Consider the following 16,439-nt stretch of genomic DNA (forward strand, 5'->3'; position numbering starts at 1 on the left):
GCAGCAAGCCAGCCCTGTAGTCAGGGCTTGTAACCGACTGCTCCTGAGGAACGGGAAAGGAGGAGTCAGCAGGATGATTTAGTTGTTTGTCTGACAGAGGGAGAAATGGAACAGGGCGCTGGGTGTAGTGCCTGTACCTGTAATCACAGTGCTGGGAGGCAGAAACAGGTGATCTCTGAGTTAGAGGCCAGACCTGGTGGGCGGCACAGTGAGTTCCAGGACAGCCGGAGTTACACAGTGAGACCTCATCTCGAAAACAACAACAGAAAGGAAATAGGGATTTGGAAAGCAGAGAAAACGGAGCCAGGGGCTGTGAAACGGGAATGTGCATGGCTCAAGAGCGTGTGGAGTCCAGAGGGAAGAGAAGATGGTAGGATGGGGACAGCACCCCTCACCACCACCTCTCTGCTAATTGATCACAGCGTCTTGGTCCCCATTTCCTTCCCATCTTGTCCCTCAAAGGGAAAGAAAGGCCCTGAGATGGGAAAGTGGATGCAAAATCCAGCCAGACTGTCCACGTCCCCTCAGTGTGAGCACGTCTGCTCACACCATGCCACGAGGCTAGCACTGGCAGGAGGGTGCAAAGGTTATTAGCAGGGAGAGCTCAGGGCTGGGTACGTGGGTGGCGATGCCACTCACTGCTGATGGCTTCGGGACCGAGGGGGGCACACCTACCTTCTAAGTGACTCACAGTATTGACCTCACTTGTCCTCTTGGAGGCCAAAGGTGCCCGTACAGGACAAGGGCCCAACAGCTTGCTCTTTGTAGCCATTACTGAAAATGTACAGTGTACAGACCAAAGCCTGGGCTCCCAGAGGCTGAGGTGGAGTGTTCCGTGTGGCACAGCCTTCAGAGGGGCCATGTGTCACCTACATTCCTGATCTCTGTCCCCCCATCCCACCCACAAGTATTTTCTATCCACGGTTTACACTGCTCTGGAATCTTGTGCCTGCCTTTCTTTGTTTGCTTGCTTCTTTATTTTACTGCATTACTGGGGGTGGGTTGTAGGACTTGGTGTGTGTCAAATACATCTTTGATTCCCAGCTATGGTCCCCCTGCATTTAATAAAAAAATCAAAAGTCTGGTTTTTAGTATTTTGGGATAACACTGGCTTGGGGCAGTGCAGTCCTGTGTAAGGGTATGTCATGGTTTGGTTTCCCAGAGTCCTGGGCTAGGCAAGGACTTTCATCCAGGAAACAGGAAAGGGTGATGGGTGAGAATAGGGATGGGAGGGGATGAGAACTGGACCGTGGGGAAGCTCAAGGTGCTTGGCAAGCAGACAGCGAGGTTCAGCTTGGCCCACCCTGAATACATCTGAACTCTGGCTGTAGCTGAGTCCCAGGGCTCAACCTACGCAGGCCTGGGGGTGGTTCTAGAAGACCCAGCTGACAATCTTGTTCTTGCACCTGCAGTATCAGGTAGACCTCGCCCAGCTGGTGACCCGGAGGCTGCAGGTCTCTGTGTGGCACCTAGGCACCCTTGCCCGGAGGGTGTTTCTTGGAGAAGTGATCCTTCCTCTGGCCACATGGGACTTTGAGGACAGTTCGACCCAGAATGCCAGGTGGTATCCACTTCGGGCCAAGGTGTGTCTTTGGGGGGCTATATTTTGGGGGGCTGTATTTGTTACCTTTCTGTTGCTGTGAGAAAACACCATGGCCAGAAGCCACTTACAGAGGGTATGTTTTGGTTCTGGTGTGTGGTTCTAGGTGGATAGTCTGTCATGGCAGGGAGGACGCTTGGAGATCATACCTCAAGGGCAAGCCCGAGGAAGTGGATTGAGGTTCTAAACTCTCAAAGCCGACCTCGGTGACATGCTCCCTCAATCAAGGTCCCACATCCCCAAGGCTCTGTAACCTCCCCAAACAGTGCCACAATTAGGCACTAATAGTTTAGATTCATGAGCCTATGGCGGGACATTTGTTATTCAAACTACACAGGGCCTGAGAGCACCTAGTCACTATGAACTCATTTTTCAAAGGATAACACACACACACATACACGTACGCACGCATGCACACACGCACACACTGGCAGCATGAAGAAGGCCAGGACATCTCTGACCGGCTACCATAGGGTCCCACCCAGCCTCCTTTGGCGAATGGGCCAGCAGCAGAGTGCCAAGCTAAGTCACCTCACGGGATGCCAGCTGGGAGTAGCACAGCACCCTGTCACTGAATGGGGTATGAATGTCAACAGGCTGCCATGGGGCTCTGGCACCAGGCTACTCGGGCTGGGACTTGCTTTCTAGACCTTGAGTGTCCCTGCCCCAGTTGGCACCAAAGGGCCTGTTGAATGTTTCAGTGCAGATGCTGGCTGGCCCAAGCAGGCTTTCAGAAGTCCTGGGTACCCTGAGGGTTGCTTCTCGTTTCTCGTGGCGGCAACCCTGACCTTCCCTCCCAGCACAATTTCCACACCTGGACGGAGGGCTGTCAGATTCAGGACCCTCTCCTCTCTGGGCTTTCCATTCACTTTCTGGCAGTCACTCAGGACCCGAGAAGTCACTTCTGAACGGTATCTCACAGGGCTAGACACCATGGCCTACAGAGCTCTCATGTAAGGTAGAAGCAGTCTGCCACTCTTTCTGCCCTCAGTGCCCGAAGGAGGCGCTGCCATAGAAGGGTAGCTCCAATCCTTACCGACCTAGAGCGGGCTGATGGATGGAGATGAATCTTGGGTTTTCAAGTCCAGTGCTGTCCAGGCCTCCCTGGGGCCACGCTGTTCCCAATGGCTTCTGACGTGCTAAGGTAGTGAATTGCTCCTCCCATGTTGAGGGGCTGAGGTAGCAGCAGCGAATCTGTAGACAGAGGGCTAGTCCACCAGGCACCCCCATTCCATCCTTAGGCTTTGAGAGGGTCTGTCGGGGTGGGGTGGGACAACCTGCATGGCACAGGTGGTTTTGAGACGGCCTTGAGAGGGTCTGTCGGGGTGGGGTGGGACAACCTGCATGGCACAGGTGGTTTTGAGACGGCCTTGAGAGGGTCTGTCGGGGTGGGGTGGGACAACCTGCATGGCACAGGTGGTTTTGAGACGCAGGGGCAAGATTCTGCTGAGCTCTGCCTCTCGCCCTCAGGCTGAGAAATACGAAGATAATATTCCTCAGAATAATGGAGAACTTGCTGTTCGAGCCAAACTGGTCCTTCCTGCAGGGCCAAAAAAGCTCCAGGAGGCCCAAGAAGGTGAGTGACCTCCAGTCCCGTGAGCTTTTGTTTGTCACTGTGCCCAAAATTCAGAGAGCAGGCAGTCTGAGGTAGGCAAAAGACTTCCCACTGCCCACTGGCCCCACATTCCAGGCCCTGTACATGGGTGACCAGAATAGGCGAGGCCTCCGGTGCACACTTCCTCCTTCCTAACCGCCAGTCTCTGGTGGCCCTGTTGAAGAGGGGGCCACTGTAGCAGCACACATGGGGAATTCAGGAACCAAGACTGCTTCTAGGGCCCTGGGAGCTGGAGGCCGAGAGAGGTCAGGATGGAGTGGGTGAAGGGCAGATCCTGGAACTATTTAACTTAGATAATATAAGGTATGCAGATACCGAGGGTAGAGAAGGACACGGGAAGACTCATAAACGACAAAGGGTCGTTCAGTGACTTTGGCAGGAATTGGAGCTCCCAGGGCCAGCAGCGTGTACCTGCCAGAGGTTGCCAGGACCTAGCTCAGCAGCGTATGGCTCCCTTCTCAAAGCAAGGGCTACGACCAGCTTTCACAGCTTTCTCGCCATGGTTTCCCCAGTCCTCTGTGGAACAGCCACCTTCCTGGCATTTTACTGGTTCTTCCATTCTGTCTGCCCCAGGAAAAGTGTGGGCAAAGCCGGTGAGGCTGTGGGTCCTCTCAGGGAGCTACCGCTTTCTGACTGTTGGTACTGTACACTAACATATCAGGAAAAATATGCTTAACCCGAGTTCTGACTTTCCTTCCAGGCACGGGAGGTCAGTTATCGCTTAATGGTCAACTTTGTTTGGTTGTGCTGGGAGCCAAGAATTTACCCGTGCGTTCGGATGGCACCTTAAACTCTTTTGTTAAGGGGTAGGTATTGGATATCAGTATATACTGAGCATGGTCCAAAATCTGTAGGAAACATCAAAAAGTATAGACCATTTGAACTCATCTTATTTAGCTTTCCTATGAAAATCTAAAATAGTGCTTGCTGGTGAGATGGCTCAGTGAATAAAGACCTGGAACCAACCACACAGTGCAAGAACCAGCTTCTGCAAGTTGTTCTGTGTCCAACACGTGTGGCGTGTGCACTTGTTCTTACATGCATGCACATACAAAATAACAAAGTAATTAGATTAAAAAGAAAATCGAACAAAGCACATTTTTAAGGACCAAGCATTCCAAGAGATGAGGCTTGGTTATGCGTGGCACGGCTGGGAAGAGCACATTTTAAACAGGAACCCAGACCTCGCCAGTTCTTGATAGGCCAGTAGATCAGTTTTGAAATTGAGTGTGAAGTTCAGTTAGCATTTCCCTAGCTCAGCACCTGGTCACTCTGCCATTCCAGCCATTACCGGTGTCCGTGTCCCCAGAGGAAAACACTAACAAAGGCGTGAACCCCAGTCCCTGAAGCACGGGAAAAAATGGTGGCTTGTCAGGATAGAACCCCTTGCTACTACTGTGTACACCCTAGGGCAATTTAGTTTTTCTGAATGTATCTTCCTAAGACTGGAACAAAATGAAGCCATGGATATACAGAGATCTGGTCCCTCAGCATTGGTTTCAATGGTGGCGTGGCCGTGAGGAGAGCTCACAGTGAAGGTCACGTCCCCCCGATTTCTAACTTACCCTAAATACCTGAGGTGGGATCCAGCCCTAAAAGGAAATAGGAATTCTAGGGAGGAGACAGGCCTCGATCCTAACCCAGTTCAGCGTAGAATGGGTTTAGGTGACAATGGGTACCAATGAGGAAGGGGGTCGCACGCTGGGCTGTGGCCTCAAGCTTCCCGTTTCCTTCTTCAGCTGCCTCACTCTGCCAGACCAGCAAAAGTTGCGTGTGAAGTCCCCAGTACTGAAGAAGCAGGCTTGTCCCCAATGGAAGCACTCTTTCGTGTTCAATGGTGTGAGCAGCTCTCAGCTGAGGCAGTCCAGCCTGGAGCTGACTGTCTGGGACCAGGCCATCTTTGGCATGAGTGACCGCCTGCTCGGGGGAGCCAGGCTTGGTACAAGTAAGTCTACTTTGTGGCTCTGTGTCTCCCAGACTTTACTGGTGAAAATCACAGATTTATGTCTTTAGTGATTGCCCAACACGGGTACCGATTTCAACAGTAGACGATTCAGCTGGCTTTGAAACTGCCCTGTCCCGTCATTAATGGGGATCCCCAAATCCAGGTTTAACTACACCAGAGAAGATAATACCACCAACTATTTCTGCAATTTAAATCAGATTTGGATCAGCTAAAGAAACAAAAGCTTTAGGGTTCACAACAGGCAAGGGACAGTATTTACTTTTGTCCTGGTGTCAGTCATAAGAGGATTATTTCTTTAAGGAAAATATCTCAGCCCGGCCAAACATACATCTGGAAGGACGTCACTGAGGGGCAGACAAGGGCACCATTCAGCACAGCTCACCCCGAAGGGGGCTGCTGGCATTGTATGGACAGCCTCCTACTGGGAGCGGGCAAGTTCTGTTCTCTCAGCATGGCTCCCACATCTAAGACCTCCCCAGGCAACACCGGCATCACCAGCTAAGAACTACTAACCGAGACTGGAGTTGCATTCCTTAGGATGCAAATGTTTCAGAGTAAACCCTTCCTCTGAGAAATCTTTTCCGTGAAAAACCAGGGTCCCCAGCCCACCTTTGACCTCAGAATTAAGGGTCCATGACTCCCACTGAGAAGAACTGGAAGCTTGGAGTTCATTTCCTCTCCTTTACAGCAGCGTTCTCAACCTTCCTAATGCTGCAACCCTTAATACAGTTCCTCATATGGTGACCCCCCCAATCACAACATTATTTTTGTTGCTAATTCAGAACTCTAATTTTGCTGCTGTTATGAATCACAATGTAAGTATTTGTGTTTTCTGATGGTCTTTGATAACCCCTCAGGTTGAGAACCACCACTTTCAAGCATAGAATCCTAGGCTTTGGAGACTCCACTCTGAGGACACCCCAGCACATACCATCCTCACATCTCCTGTGCAGGGGTGTGGTGCCTCTTAGGGAGAGAAGGGGCTTCTCTTTAGCGCCCTTCTTAAAGACTAGGAAGGGGAAAGGGGCGCTCTCACCCACCGCCTACTATCTCATTGCAGAAGGAGGCGCTGCAGGTTGTACGGACTCCTGTTCACAGTCCAAACTTCAATGGCAGAAAGTCCTGTCCAGTCCCAACTTATGGACAGACATGACCCTCGTCCTGCACTGAGGTGAAGCCAAAGGCCAACAGATCATAGCGGAATCTGACCCACCGGGGCACCAGTAACCGACTGTAGTTGTGTGGTTATGGCCACTTAGGGAGGTTACTGACCAGAAGTGTTCTGATTTCAATAAATGCTCAGCAGCAGCCTATGGCTCTCATCATTAACAAAAGTTCTATGCTTCGCGTGTGTCTCAGAGAAAAGAGTGTGCTGAGTGTTGTCTGCCTGTTTCCTATGGAAAGCCTCCCAGTGAAGGAGCCTGCGAAGACATCGTTCTGGTAAGTGTGCTGGGCATGTCTCGAAAGACCCCATGCAAGCAGACACAAGGCCTCGGAGAGCTTTTATTGTGCATAGGTCTGGTGTGGTGACGTCACATCTGAAAAGGACAGGGTAGCACAAAGGAAGACAAAAACTGAAAACAGGAACGAGGCGCTCACAATAGACGGGTCGGAGTGTGAATGCTCTCGGTGTATTTTTTTAAATGAGAAACCGACAGGAAATTGAAGTGCGCACTTACATGCACAAAACCCCACCAACATTATGTACAGACATGATTACTGCAGTAGTTGGTTTCCAACTGCCCCATGTCAGATCAAGTGTCTCGAGTACACGGTTCTTAATGTTCTTTTATTCTGTAAAAGGTAACAAAATATACAGAACAAACTTTCCCTTTTGAGAACTAATGTTACAAACCCATATTATCACTTTATATAAATACTATTCTCTATAGCAGATCATTAGGTAGAAGTCCAACAATGTATGCTAACAGCAAGCACGGAAACCAAGTTTTCTAGCGGGAGGGTCCTGTACCGTACGCTCTCAAGGACCGCCGTGGACTCTGCCAGCGGTGTGGAGGAAGGAAACTGTGCGGGAGCGTGCTTTAGACTCAAATTGCAAAATCATTTTCACCCCTTAGAACACGGAGATGGATCCTTCATAGAAATCAAGAACAAAATCGATTTGAGCTCATTTCAAAACTAGGAAAAGTATGGCACCCAGGTGTGCGCCGCAGTGTGGTCCCTGCTGATGGTGAACCTTGTGTCACACGGGCCAGCCTGAAGTTATTTAGCCTTTAGAGGTATCCGAAATCCACTGTAATCCTGCTTAAAACAGGAAGTGATTCGGTAACTGTCATAAAAATCTGGCCTGTTTGGCACTATGATACAACTGGAAGTAACCAGGGGGGCTTCCACTGGGACCTGGTGTAGAACAGTTCTGCCCCAAAACTGCTCTTTGAGGGACTGGAACCTGTCAAGGGGGGTTCTAGACTTAAGAGTACTAAAGAGCCAAGGTGACACCCCCTGCCATGAGGTGCCCTCCACCCTGGGTCGTGGTGTGGCGTGGCCTTTACATGGCCTCGAACTCGTCAATCCGCTGCTTGGTGTTGCCCTGCCTGATCTGCCGCAGCGTCTTGTACTTGTCCCGACCTTGCCGCATGTTCTCGTTGTGGATGATGTCATTGTGGGTCCTCTTATTCTCATCCCGGGCCTGGGACAACTCGTTACTCAGGGTCTGCAACATGAAGCAAGGATCTGTTAACCTACCTGTCATGATGCTAACATAGTGATCCCATGGAGTGACCAGGAGATGAGAATACGGATGGACAGGAGGGAAGACCCTCCGCCCACTCACCAGCAGCTGCCGCTGCACGCGCTCGTTTTTCTCGGCCTCGGTGATCCGCTTCTCCTCGTTGCGGTCACCCAGGATGCCCTCACTGGAGAGCTCAGCGCTGTAGCCCATGGGCTCTGCACCCTCGTCATGCAGCCCCTCATGTACGTGGTAATTCACGGGTTCGTACATTGGGGGTGGAGGAGGTGGTGGAGTCGTCATCACCAGGTGCAGCTCTTCCTTGGTTTTCACCAGGTCATCCTGGGCTTCTCTGGCCTTTGGAGAGGAGACCATGGGTCAAATGAGAACTCTTTCCCACAGCCTGTGTTGTAAGAAGTAGCACGGTCTACCAGTAAGGAGCCTAGAGATCCTGACTCTCCTCGGCTCTCACAGGGGTGGCACCACCCAAGTGCAGAGTCTGGACACTCTGAATACCATGTCTTCCACCTAGACTCCTAGTCTCCAGCCTGGCAGCACCACCACCGGGAGAGTCTGTGCCTGCGTCTCATCCTCAGCCACCATCACCCTTCCTCTTAAAGAAGCCTTATAAATAAATGGCTTTCTTCACCTGCTTGCAATGGGCTGGAGAACATATATGGTAGAGATGGGAGATACAGGCCCGGGGCAGCCCCAGAAAGGAACCCCTAGAAGCAGGACATGTGGGAAAGGGGTCTGCCAAAGCACAGTGTTGAGTCCATGGTAAACACCGTATCACCTAGATGTCCTGGAGGACATGGGGATAAAGGTGGATCCAGGCACTCTTTCAGCCATAGCTGACTGACCCTAGGCAGGACACAACACTGCTGCTGCCCAGTCTGAGGAGCCTGGAGCCCTCCAAGGTTCTTCAGGACATTCCAACTGTCACATCCTGCTTCAAAGCTCGGTGACCCCTGCAGGGGGGCACCCAAGCAATTAGAATCAAAAACTCATTCCAGTTAGGGTGTCTGATCAAGGCTGAAGCGCGTGGGAGGCGGGAAAGGAATAAGCAGGCCTTTGTTCCTCTGCTAAGGCAATGCAGCGCTGGCCTGCTGTTCTACCTCTTCAACCAGGTCAAGATTTCCATCTCATTAACAGAGAAGCCATCTGCAAAGGGTTCTGAGAGGTTCCAGAAGCTTGTGATGTGACCTGCAGCTGAGCTAGAGCCCTTCGCAAGGCTTCCCCCACCCCATGGCTACGCAGGGTCTCTGGGGTCAGACTCACCCGGTGCTGCCACTGCTCCACCTCGTCCTCTTTGCGCCGCCGAGCCTCCTCCAGCAGTGCGATCTTGGCAGTGTACTCTGCCAGCTCGGCCGCCTGGAAGAGAGGGTGGAGTCACTCCTAGGATCCTTCTGGCAGAATCCATCGGTGAACCAACATTCACCGACAGGAATGAATGGCCTCCCCGGCGATGGCCTGCGCCCCCTCCTTCATGGCCAGGAGACCCTGCCGGCACCTCCCTGACTGGGGATGCACATGCGTCCAGCCCACCCCGCTCCCCGCGGCTGCAGATCTGCTTACAGCCCTAGCCGAAAGCTTTGCAAGGCAGGTGTCGCTTGCTTGGCTCCCCAGTAACAGCCTCTCCATAATTCAGCATCCTGAAACCAGGCAATCCTACCAGCTGCTCCTGGCTCTTTATCTGATCCTGTGCCTGTCTCTCCAGTTCCTCCTTGGCCCGAAGGGCAGCCACACGGTCGGCTTCCAGACGCTCAGACTCCTCCTGGGCTCGCCTCCTCTCTTCCTCCAGCTGGAGGGCCTTCTCAATCTGCTCCGAGAGCTCTGCAGGGAACATGGAGTCAGAACTGCTCAGACTCCCAGGCAAGAAATGACCTCAGCCTTCCATTCCCACTCCAGTAGGCTGAGGGAGACTGAGTGAAAACTGAACCCCAAACCCCCAAGTCCTAGACTGAGTCACGGGCTTGTGAGCAGGGACACCTCAGGGCTCATTCCTGCTGATGACCTAAGTGTGTGGAGACCACCGACAACACCCTGCCCCTGGGTGCACCCGCTGCACCCTCACCAGCTCCACCTCATCTGCACACTGGCTCAGACACAGAACCGGCCCGCTGGGATCTGGCAGGCCCCAGCAAGCACCATCTCCCTTCTATTCTAAGTGTCTTATAAGGGCAGGGCTGCTCCTGTGACCAGGGACGGATGGTGGAGGTGTCACAAGCTGGCTGTGGCAGCTGAGTATGTGCTAAGGGGATGTGGTACTGAGTCTAAAAGGTGTGGGAGTAATGTGTCCCACATCTCTGTCCTCACTGGAGCTTGACTGCAGGCTGCCTCTACCTCTCACTAAACAGTCTCAGGAAAGTAGTGGGAAATCAATTATGACAGGCGCAGACATTTAAAGCACAGGACCGCTGTCTAAACAGACACTCTTGATCAAGTCCCCTCTTGGCTGCGGGCCAACCCCAGTATGACTGTGGGGTGGGGTGGGAAGGGGCGGGCAGCCCGAGCTCCTGACCTTTCTCGGCCCTCTTGGTCTTCTGCTCAAAGTCCTGCAGCCGAAGCATCAGCTCCTCCTTCTCCCGCAGCATCTGTTCTTTCTCTCTCTCCACGGTTTCTCTCCTTTTTTTCTCCGTTTCCAACTGTTGTCTGGTAGAGGGAAGATGAAGGGGAGGATGAGGCAGGCAGCCCTGGACCTGGACACAGCTGCCGGCCTGCTACATCTCTGTTCTCTTGGGAGCCTGGATGGTTGATGACACACTGGGTGGCAGAGGTTCCTAGGGACAGTTCCTGTCCAGGCCTGGGCTCCCAGACACCTACAGATGGTGACATTCTACTGGGCTCTTTGGCCGCTCACCGCTCCAGCTGCTTCTGGTGCTTCTCCTCCCGGGCCTGGGCCTTCATCTGCTGCACCTCGATGGTGTCGGGCTTCCTGCGGCGCATGTACAGCTCATGGTTCCCCATGCAAAGCTGCAGAATCCGCTTGTTGATTCTCAGGCGTGGGGCGTAGAACACGAAGTCCTATGAAACAGAACAGGGTGGCCTGGTTGAACCCAGCTCCTCCTTTCCCAAGACCACACTTCAGAGTTCCAGAACCTTCTCTAACGGGCCAAATGCCACAGAGGATGGGGCCAGAAATGTTCACTCCCCATGGGGGCGTGTGTGTGGTCTGTGTATGAGCACGTGTGTATCCACTCACATACATATTTGTGGTCTATGCGTGGTATGCCTAGCGTGGGTTTGTACACACTAAATCTCGGTCTACGGCCTTCTGTCAAGAGGCCTCCCCTGTCCTGAGAAAGCAGGGGGGTGGTCATCACGGGCCCCCTAGTGTATTATGTTTTGGTGTCTGCCTCCCCAGCCCCTGCTGTCACCATCCTTCCATTCCTGGTCCTGAGCTGTCTGCCTCCTGCCAAGCCCATCACTATGCACACACTACTCACTGCCCCGATCTCCACTGCTCCAGATCCCCGAGCCAAGGATGCACCCCCATGTGAACTGAGCTGCACTGTCTCAGCACCTTCAAAGGGAGTGTCAGTCCAGCCCCATCTACCCAGTGACCCCAGGCCTGTTTCCGGGCCACCGTGCTAGCATGTCACTCACTCCATTCCACTGCCTACTTCTGCATCCGACCCCCACTAGACCACAGCTCCCTCCTGAGGGCAGTGGCTGTCTACTCATCTGTCTCCCAGGACCAAATCAACACTCAGTAACTCCCGGTGCTCAACAGATAGTAGCTGGGTGATAGCCCGTTAATACACGCCACTACTGCTGAGTCCTACAACCCTGAGCAAGTTACCCATCACTCAGAGTCAGGGAATGAGGGTGACGATATAGTGGGAATGTCACGGGACTAAACTGGAGACTGTTCATAAGGGACTCGAGTAATACCTGGGACAGTAAACACTGGCTCCACACGCAGTGGCTACTTATCGGTGCCAGCTGCCTTATGCCTTATGTACTTGGGGCAGAGCATGGTATTTGGAAATTCTGTCTGCAGGAACTGCAGACAGGCTTGTGCTTGGAGAACAGTGTTCTTGTTACTCATGTTAACAGTATCTCATCTATATAGTTATAGATTAACCCCAAACTAATTATTCTTGGCGTAAAACGTGTTACTAGAAACATACAAAATAGAATTAAAATCCATCCAATATGTGAAAATTCATTGCTGGACCTAAAACCAGGGCAATGACGACACACAACCTCACTTCCTAACTTCTTGGTCCTTCCACGATAGCTTGTGTGACAGAGGGGAGACATGGCCTATTTGGAAATGCCTCGTGGCTTCCTCCAGCCATCTGGAAGGAAGGTGATGGAAACACAGCAGTGTGCATCCCACCCACAGCCACCCTAGAGACTGATAGCATGCTGGACTAGCCAAGTGACACACCCAAGGGGAGCCCGTTTAGTTCCCCTGTCTGCATGAGGCCATCTGAAACCCTCAACTTCCTGGGTGGGGCTCCCTTCTGGTTTCAGACTGATTATTAACTCACTGAGTTTCCCAGGGAGGAGCCCACAGAGCTGAGAGAAACAGGAATTTTTATTACCTACCTATCTCTTATTACACAAGAGGAAACAACCTTGGCTTATGGCTTCAGAGGCACACAGCCCAAAAAACGTTCCACTGTGACTCACAAGTACGTGCAGAGAAATGTACCAACTCCCCTTTAGAAAACACCCATCACCTAGATTCAAGAGTTAGAGCTACAGGCGGACACGAGACTCCCTGACCCTGCCTGTAAGAAAAAGACCCAGAAACCACTAGCAAACATTCAGAGAGAGAACAGTTGGCAGCTACATGGATGAGGGGAGGGAATTTCACCGGTACCTTAGAAAGAAGCCAGTTATGACTCCAAGCTAAAGATTTCCGAGTTCAAGTCCCCAAAGCTAAAGATTTCCAAGTTCAAGTCCCCACAGTGCGTCTTAATGCAAAACAGAAGGGACCAGGGGGAGCTTTCTTACAACAGACAGCCCATGTCCTAAAACAGACATCAGGCACAAAAAGACTAAGAAAGAGGGAACCCAGGACACCCCAAATCCTGTCAGGCAAAGGAGACAAGCCCTGCTACACTCCCAGGAAGCTCCATCTTGTTCTGTCAGAGGGGCTCCTGAGAAGGCTGCCCTAGCAATCAGCTGAGCAGAGTCCAGACATTTCCTAACAGTTCAAATGCCATGGATCAGCTGCCTGAGAGCTCTCTCCCTTTCCCTGGATGCTACAGGAATGGGGGGACCTAGTCTGAAGGGAAGGGACTGCTTTGGCCTTTCACAGGCTGCCTGGACAAGCAGAAAGGGAAGTAAGATCAGAGATCCCACCCAAAAGCCAAAATGAGGCCCCAAATCTCTGTGAGCTGGCGAGCGAGAAGCTGCCTTCTGGCCTGGTCCTCTAGAGAGGTTCTCTAAATTCCCAGGGTTCCCTTCACAAGGCTGCAACAAGGAAAAAACCCTATACCTCCTTCACCATCAGGGTTTCTGTTGTCTTTAACATCAAAGTCTAACTTGAAAATGGGGTTTTCTTGTGCTCAAAGTAAATGCTGCCGCAAGGCATGGCCACACGGCAGCCCCGGTAAGATCTGGAGGGTCACTGGGACACCGCCTCTTCCACTGCCCCTCAGCTCCCTAATACGGGCCTCCCTCTCCTCAGCCCGCTCACTGCCAGACTCACAGTCCTACTCTCTGCCTGGTGTTACCGCTTTTCCCTCACAGTGTAGAACTGGCAGCTGTCCATGGCCACGGGTGAGTCCCGGCACACAGGCTCCTGGGGTGCACGCAGCGGAGGTGGTGCGTGTGTTGAGGGTAGGCACATCAATCAGGAATCTTCCTTAATCACTCTCCACCTTATTTTCTGAGGCAGGGTCTCTGTGAACCTGGGGCTCAGAAGTCCAGCTAGACGGGCTGGCTATCTCACCTTCCCCTAACCACTGGGGCTGCCATCAGGTAGGTGCAGGGATCCAGACTCAGGCCCTCAAGCCGGCATGGCAAGCACCTGCCTGAGTCATCTCCTTACGTCTCTTTCTTTAAGTGAGGCTTCCCATGGGGTGGCCCAGTAGTGAACATGCATGCACTAATTCAATCTGATCAACATATATGTGTTCGTGGGTGCACACACTCTTTAACAGTCTAGCCCTGAGACTTCCTTTCCTGTCAGCTGGAATTAAACAAAGGTCTGAGAGCGTGTAAGCACCGCACTGGGTGGAAAGCCACCTCCTTTAGAATTGTCTTGTTCTTCGAGCCACGCCACCTCACTGCCCACAAAACGTGGAACTGCTGTAGCCCTCAGCTGGTGGGACCACATACTGATGGGAGTGTTACCATGGAGCCCGAGTCTGCTAGCCCTCAGCTGGTGGGACCACATACTGATGGGAGTGTTACCATGGAGCCCGAGTCTGCATTAAACACAGTTTGATTTTGAAGAACTGTGTGAGCGCCTGCGGAGGCGGAGCACAAGCTCACACACAGCAGGGCACATTTCAATAAAGAAAATACCTCCGCCAGCTGAGCCAAGCCGCGAGACCTGCTGATTTGGCAACTCCTGCAGCCGAGCCTGTGTGTGGGGAAAGCAACGGCAGCAGCATGGAGTGTTTGAGGGGATCTGCCATTCCGCAGTGGATCGCATGACTGCGTCTGCCTCCCTAAGCTTCCCACTGTGACTAGGGACAAAAGATACGGGGACCTAGTCGTTCCCGATCTATAACTGTAGTAAAAAGAGCAAGCTCTAGAAAAAAAAATATTATGATTTAAAAAAAAAACCAGAAAACAGAATTCTGGCCATTTCCTCCATACTGTAGCTGTGTCTATGTCTGTCTTTAATATTCTGAGCTAATGTCCGCTAAATGTTTAAATGCTGACAGAATAAACCCAAATGAAGTCCCACAATACACTGATCCTTTCAGTTCTTACACTCTGCCCCTCCCACATGGGCAGAGAGCACCGGCTTAAGTGAAGGTCATGTGATGACCGGAGTGACCATGGGGAAAGGTGTGAGGAAGAAACAAGAGGCAGAGTGGAAGCCCTGGGGAGCCGCCATGCTCTGAAACGCTAGAACGCTTCTTAACTGCTCAGCCCAAGAAGGTACAGAAAGTCACATTTTGGTCCTTTGGATTTGAAAGCCTCATTGTCTATGTTCCAACCAGCTACCAAGGAGACACTGGCATGAGCTGCACCCACAAGTTGGTATGAGGGGTAGGCTGGCTGCCTACACGAACATTGGGCAAGTTGGGTGTGCCACGGCAGAAGTGTGTCATTTTGGGAAATGCTTATTATCACTTGGTCAAGGTCAGTGACTGAGAACTGTCTTTTTCTCCATGTGAAGGCTGAGATTATATCATCTAACTTGGATGGACACATCTGGTCTCCATAACAACCTCCCACTGTGGTGGTCAATCATGTGGCACAAAGGTCTCTCTGAGCCTCCATAAGAGGGAACTCTGAGAAACACTGTCTTCCCAGGACACAGAGGAGCTTCAATGTTCTGAAAACCCAGCTAGCTGAGACCTCTAAGCAGTAGCGGGTCTACAGTTGAACTTACAGGGGCCTTCTTGTCGATGGGCTTAATGACAAACTTCTTGTCATTGAAAGAGATGTTCCTGATTTCACTCCAAGGGAAGCCGATCTTTGGGGTCAACCTGAGGTTAGAAGAAGAAAAGCAGCAGTTGGTTAGGTGTCCGGACTCATGAGCACTCTAGGACTGAGAGACCTTAGCAAATCTCTCTTTAAAACATAAAGCAAGTCCCTAATTAGTAATACACCGCATCTCAACAGCCTCTGCCATCCCAGGTCCAGCCTTGACACGGCCACACTGTCATTTTTCTCAGTTTCAGGAAGTTGTGTTACAGCACCCTGGTCATCTTGCCTAAGAGCTAATTCTTAATCTGGAATACCCTTTTGTCCTATCTGACGTCCAGCCTGGAGCCTCCTGCCTCAAATCCCCACACAGCGACCCTCCCCCCAAGCTCTCACACAGCTGGTTCCGTTCTGCTGGTCTGATTAATTTCCTGTTGGCCAACCAATGCTCGCTTCAGACATGTCAACTGTTTCTACTCACCTGAGAGTAGCCTTCCAGCTCTCAAACTACACTTTCAACATGGGGTTCCGGGCGGCAACACGCTTCCTTGTCTTCTCCCCCAGACCCCTTCCCTCCCTCTCTGACACAGACCATGTCAGGGTTATTTAGATCCTCGTTACCTTTAGCTTTATAGAAACGTGCCTTGCTTTCCATATAAGCCTCCATCACAAAGAGAAGCCACTGACTAATGGAAGCGGGCAGGACAGACGGACTCTGTGCCTCTGGCTCTCATCCAGCACATGCTCCTACCTTGCTAGATGCTGCCCTGTGTCCGTCCAGGTGACTCTGAGACTACACGGAAGCCCTGTATGGTCCTACTACTCCGTGTTACTACATCACTGGCCGAATCCTGGCTTTCCCACCAAGAGATGTCAAGACCACACCGCTCGCTTAATCATGTCCCCACCCTTCTTTCCAGTGCTGCACCAGAAATAGCAACACAGGACAGACTCTGAAACTACTGTCCAAGTACAGCCATCAAAATAGCCCTGGGCTGGG

The 16,439-nt window shown here is 51.9% G+C and overlaps 2 protein-coding genes across 2 annotated transcripts in view; one reads left to right on the plus strand and one right to left on the minus strand.

Moving 5' to 3' along the window:
• Sytl3 (synaptotagmin like 3) overlaps positions 1-6,407 on the plus strand; it is a 56,424-nt gene extending 50,017 nt beyond the window's left edge. Inside the window, exons 11-15 of the mRNA XM_041680179.1 lie at positions 1,413-1,583; positions 3,071-3,176; positions 3,916-4,021; positions 4,955-5,160; positions 6,242-6,407. Of these exons, the coding sequence (XP_041536113.1) occupies positions 1,413-1,583; positions 3,071-3,176; positions 3,916-4,021; positions 4,955-5,160; positions 6,242-6,351 (699 nt within the window). The 3' untranslated portion in view covers positions 6,352-6,407. The remainder of the gene's footprint in view (positions 1-1,412; positions 1,584-3,070; positions 3,177-3,915; positions 4,022-4,954; positions 5,161-6,241) is intronic.
• Positions 6,408-6,670: 263 nt separating this feature from the next.
• Positions 6,671-16,439, minus strand: part of Ezr (ezrin) — a 41,860-nt gene continuing 32,091 nt past the window's right edge. The window contains exons 7-13 of the mRNA XM_041680177.1: positions 15,405-15,501; positions 10,734-10,897; positions 10,395-10,525; positions 9,546-9,706; positions 9,152-9,244; positions 7,976-8,227; positions 6,671-7,855 (exon numbers count right to left, since the gene is read on the minus strand). Of these exons, the coding sequence (XP_041536111.1) occupies positions 7,691-7,855; positions 7,976-8,227; positions 9,152-9,244; positions 9,546-9,706; positions 10,395-10,525; positions 10,734-10,897; positions 15,405-15,501 (1,063 nt within the window). The 3' untranslated portion in view covers positions 6,671-7,690. The remainder of the gene's footprint in view (positions 7,856-7,975; positions 8,228-9,151; positions 9,245-9,545; positions 9,707-10,394; positions 10,526-10,733; positions 10,898-15,404; positions 15,502-16,439) is intronic.

Source organism: Microtus oregoni, unplaced genomic scaffold, assembly GCF_018167655.1.
Source record: "Microtus oregoni isolate MIOR12 unplaced genomic scaffold, Mior012 000033F_ref0000390, whole genome shotgun sequence".
NCBI classification, from domain to species: domain Eukaryota; kingdom Metazoa; phylum Chordata; class Mammalia; order Rodentia; family Cricetidae; genus Microtus; species Microtus oregoni.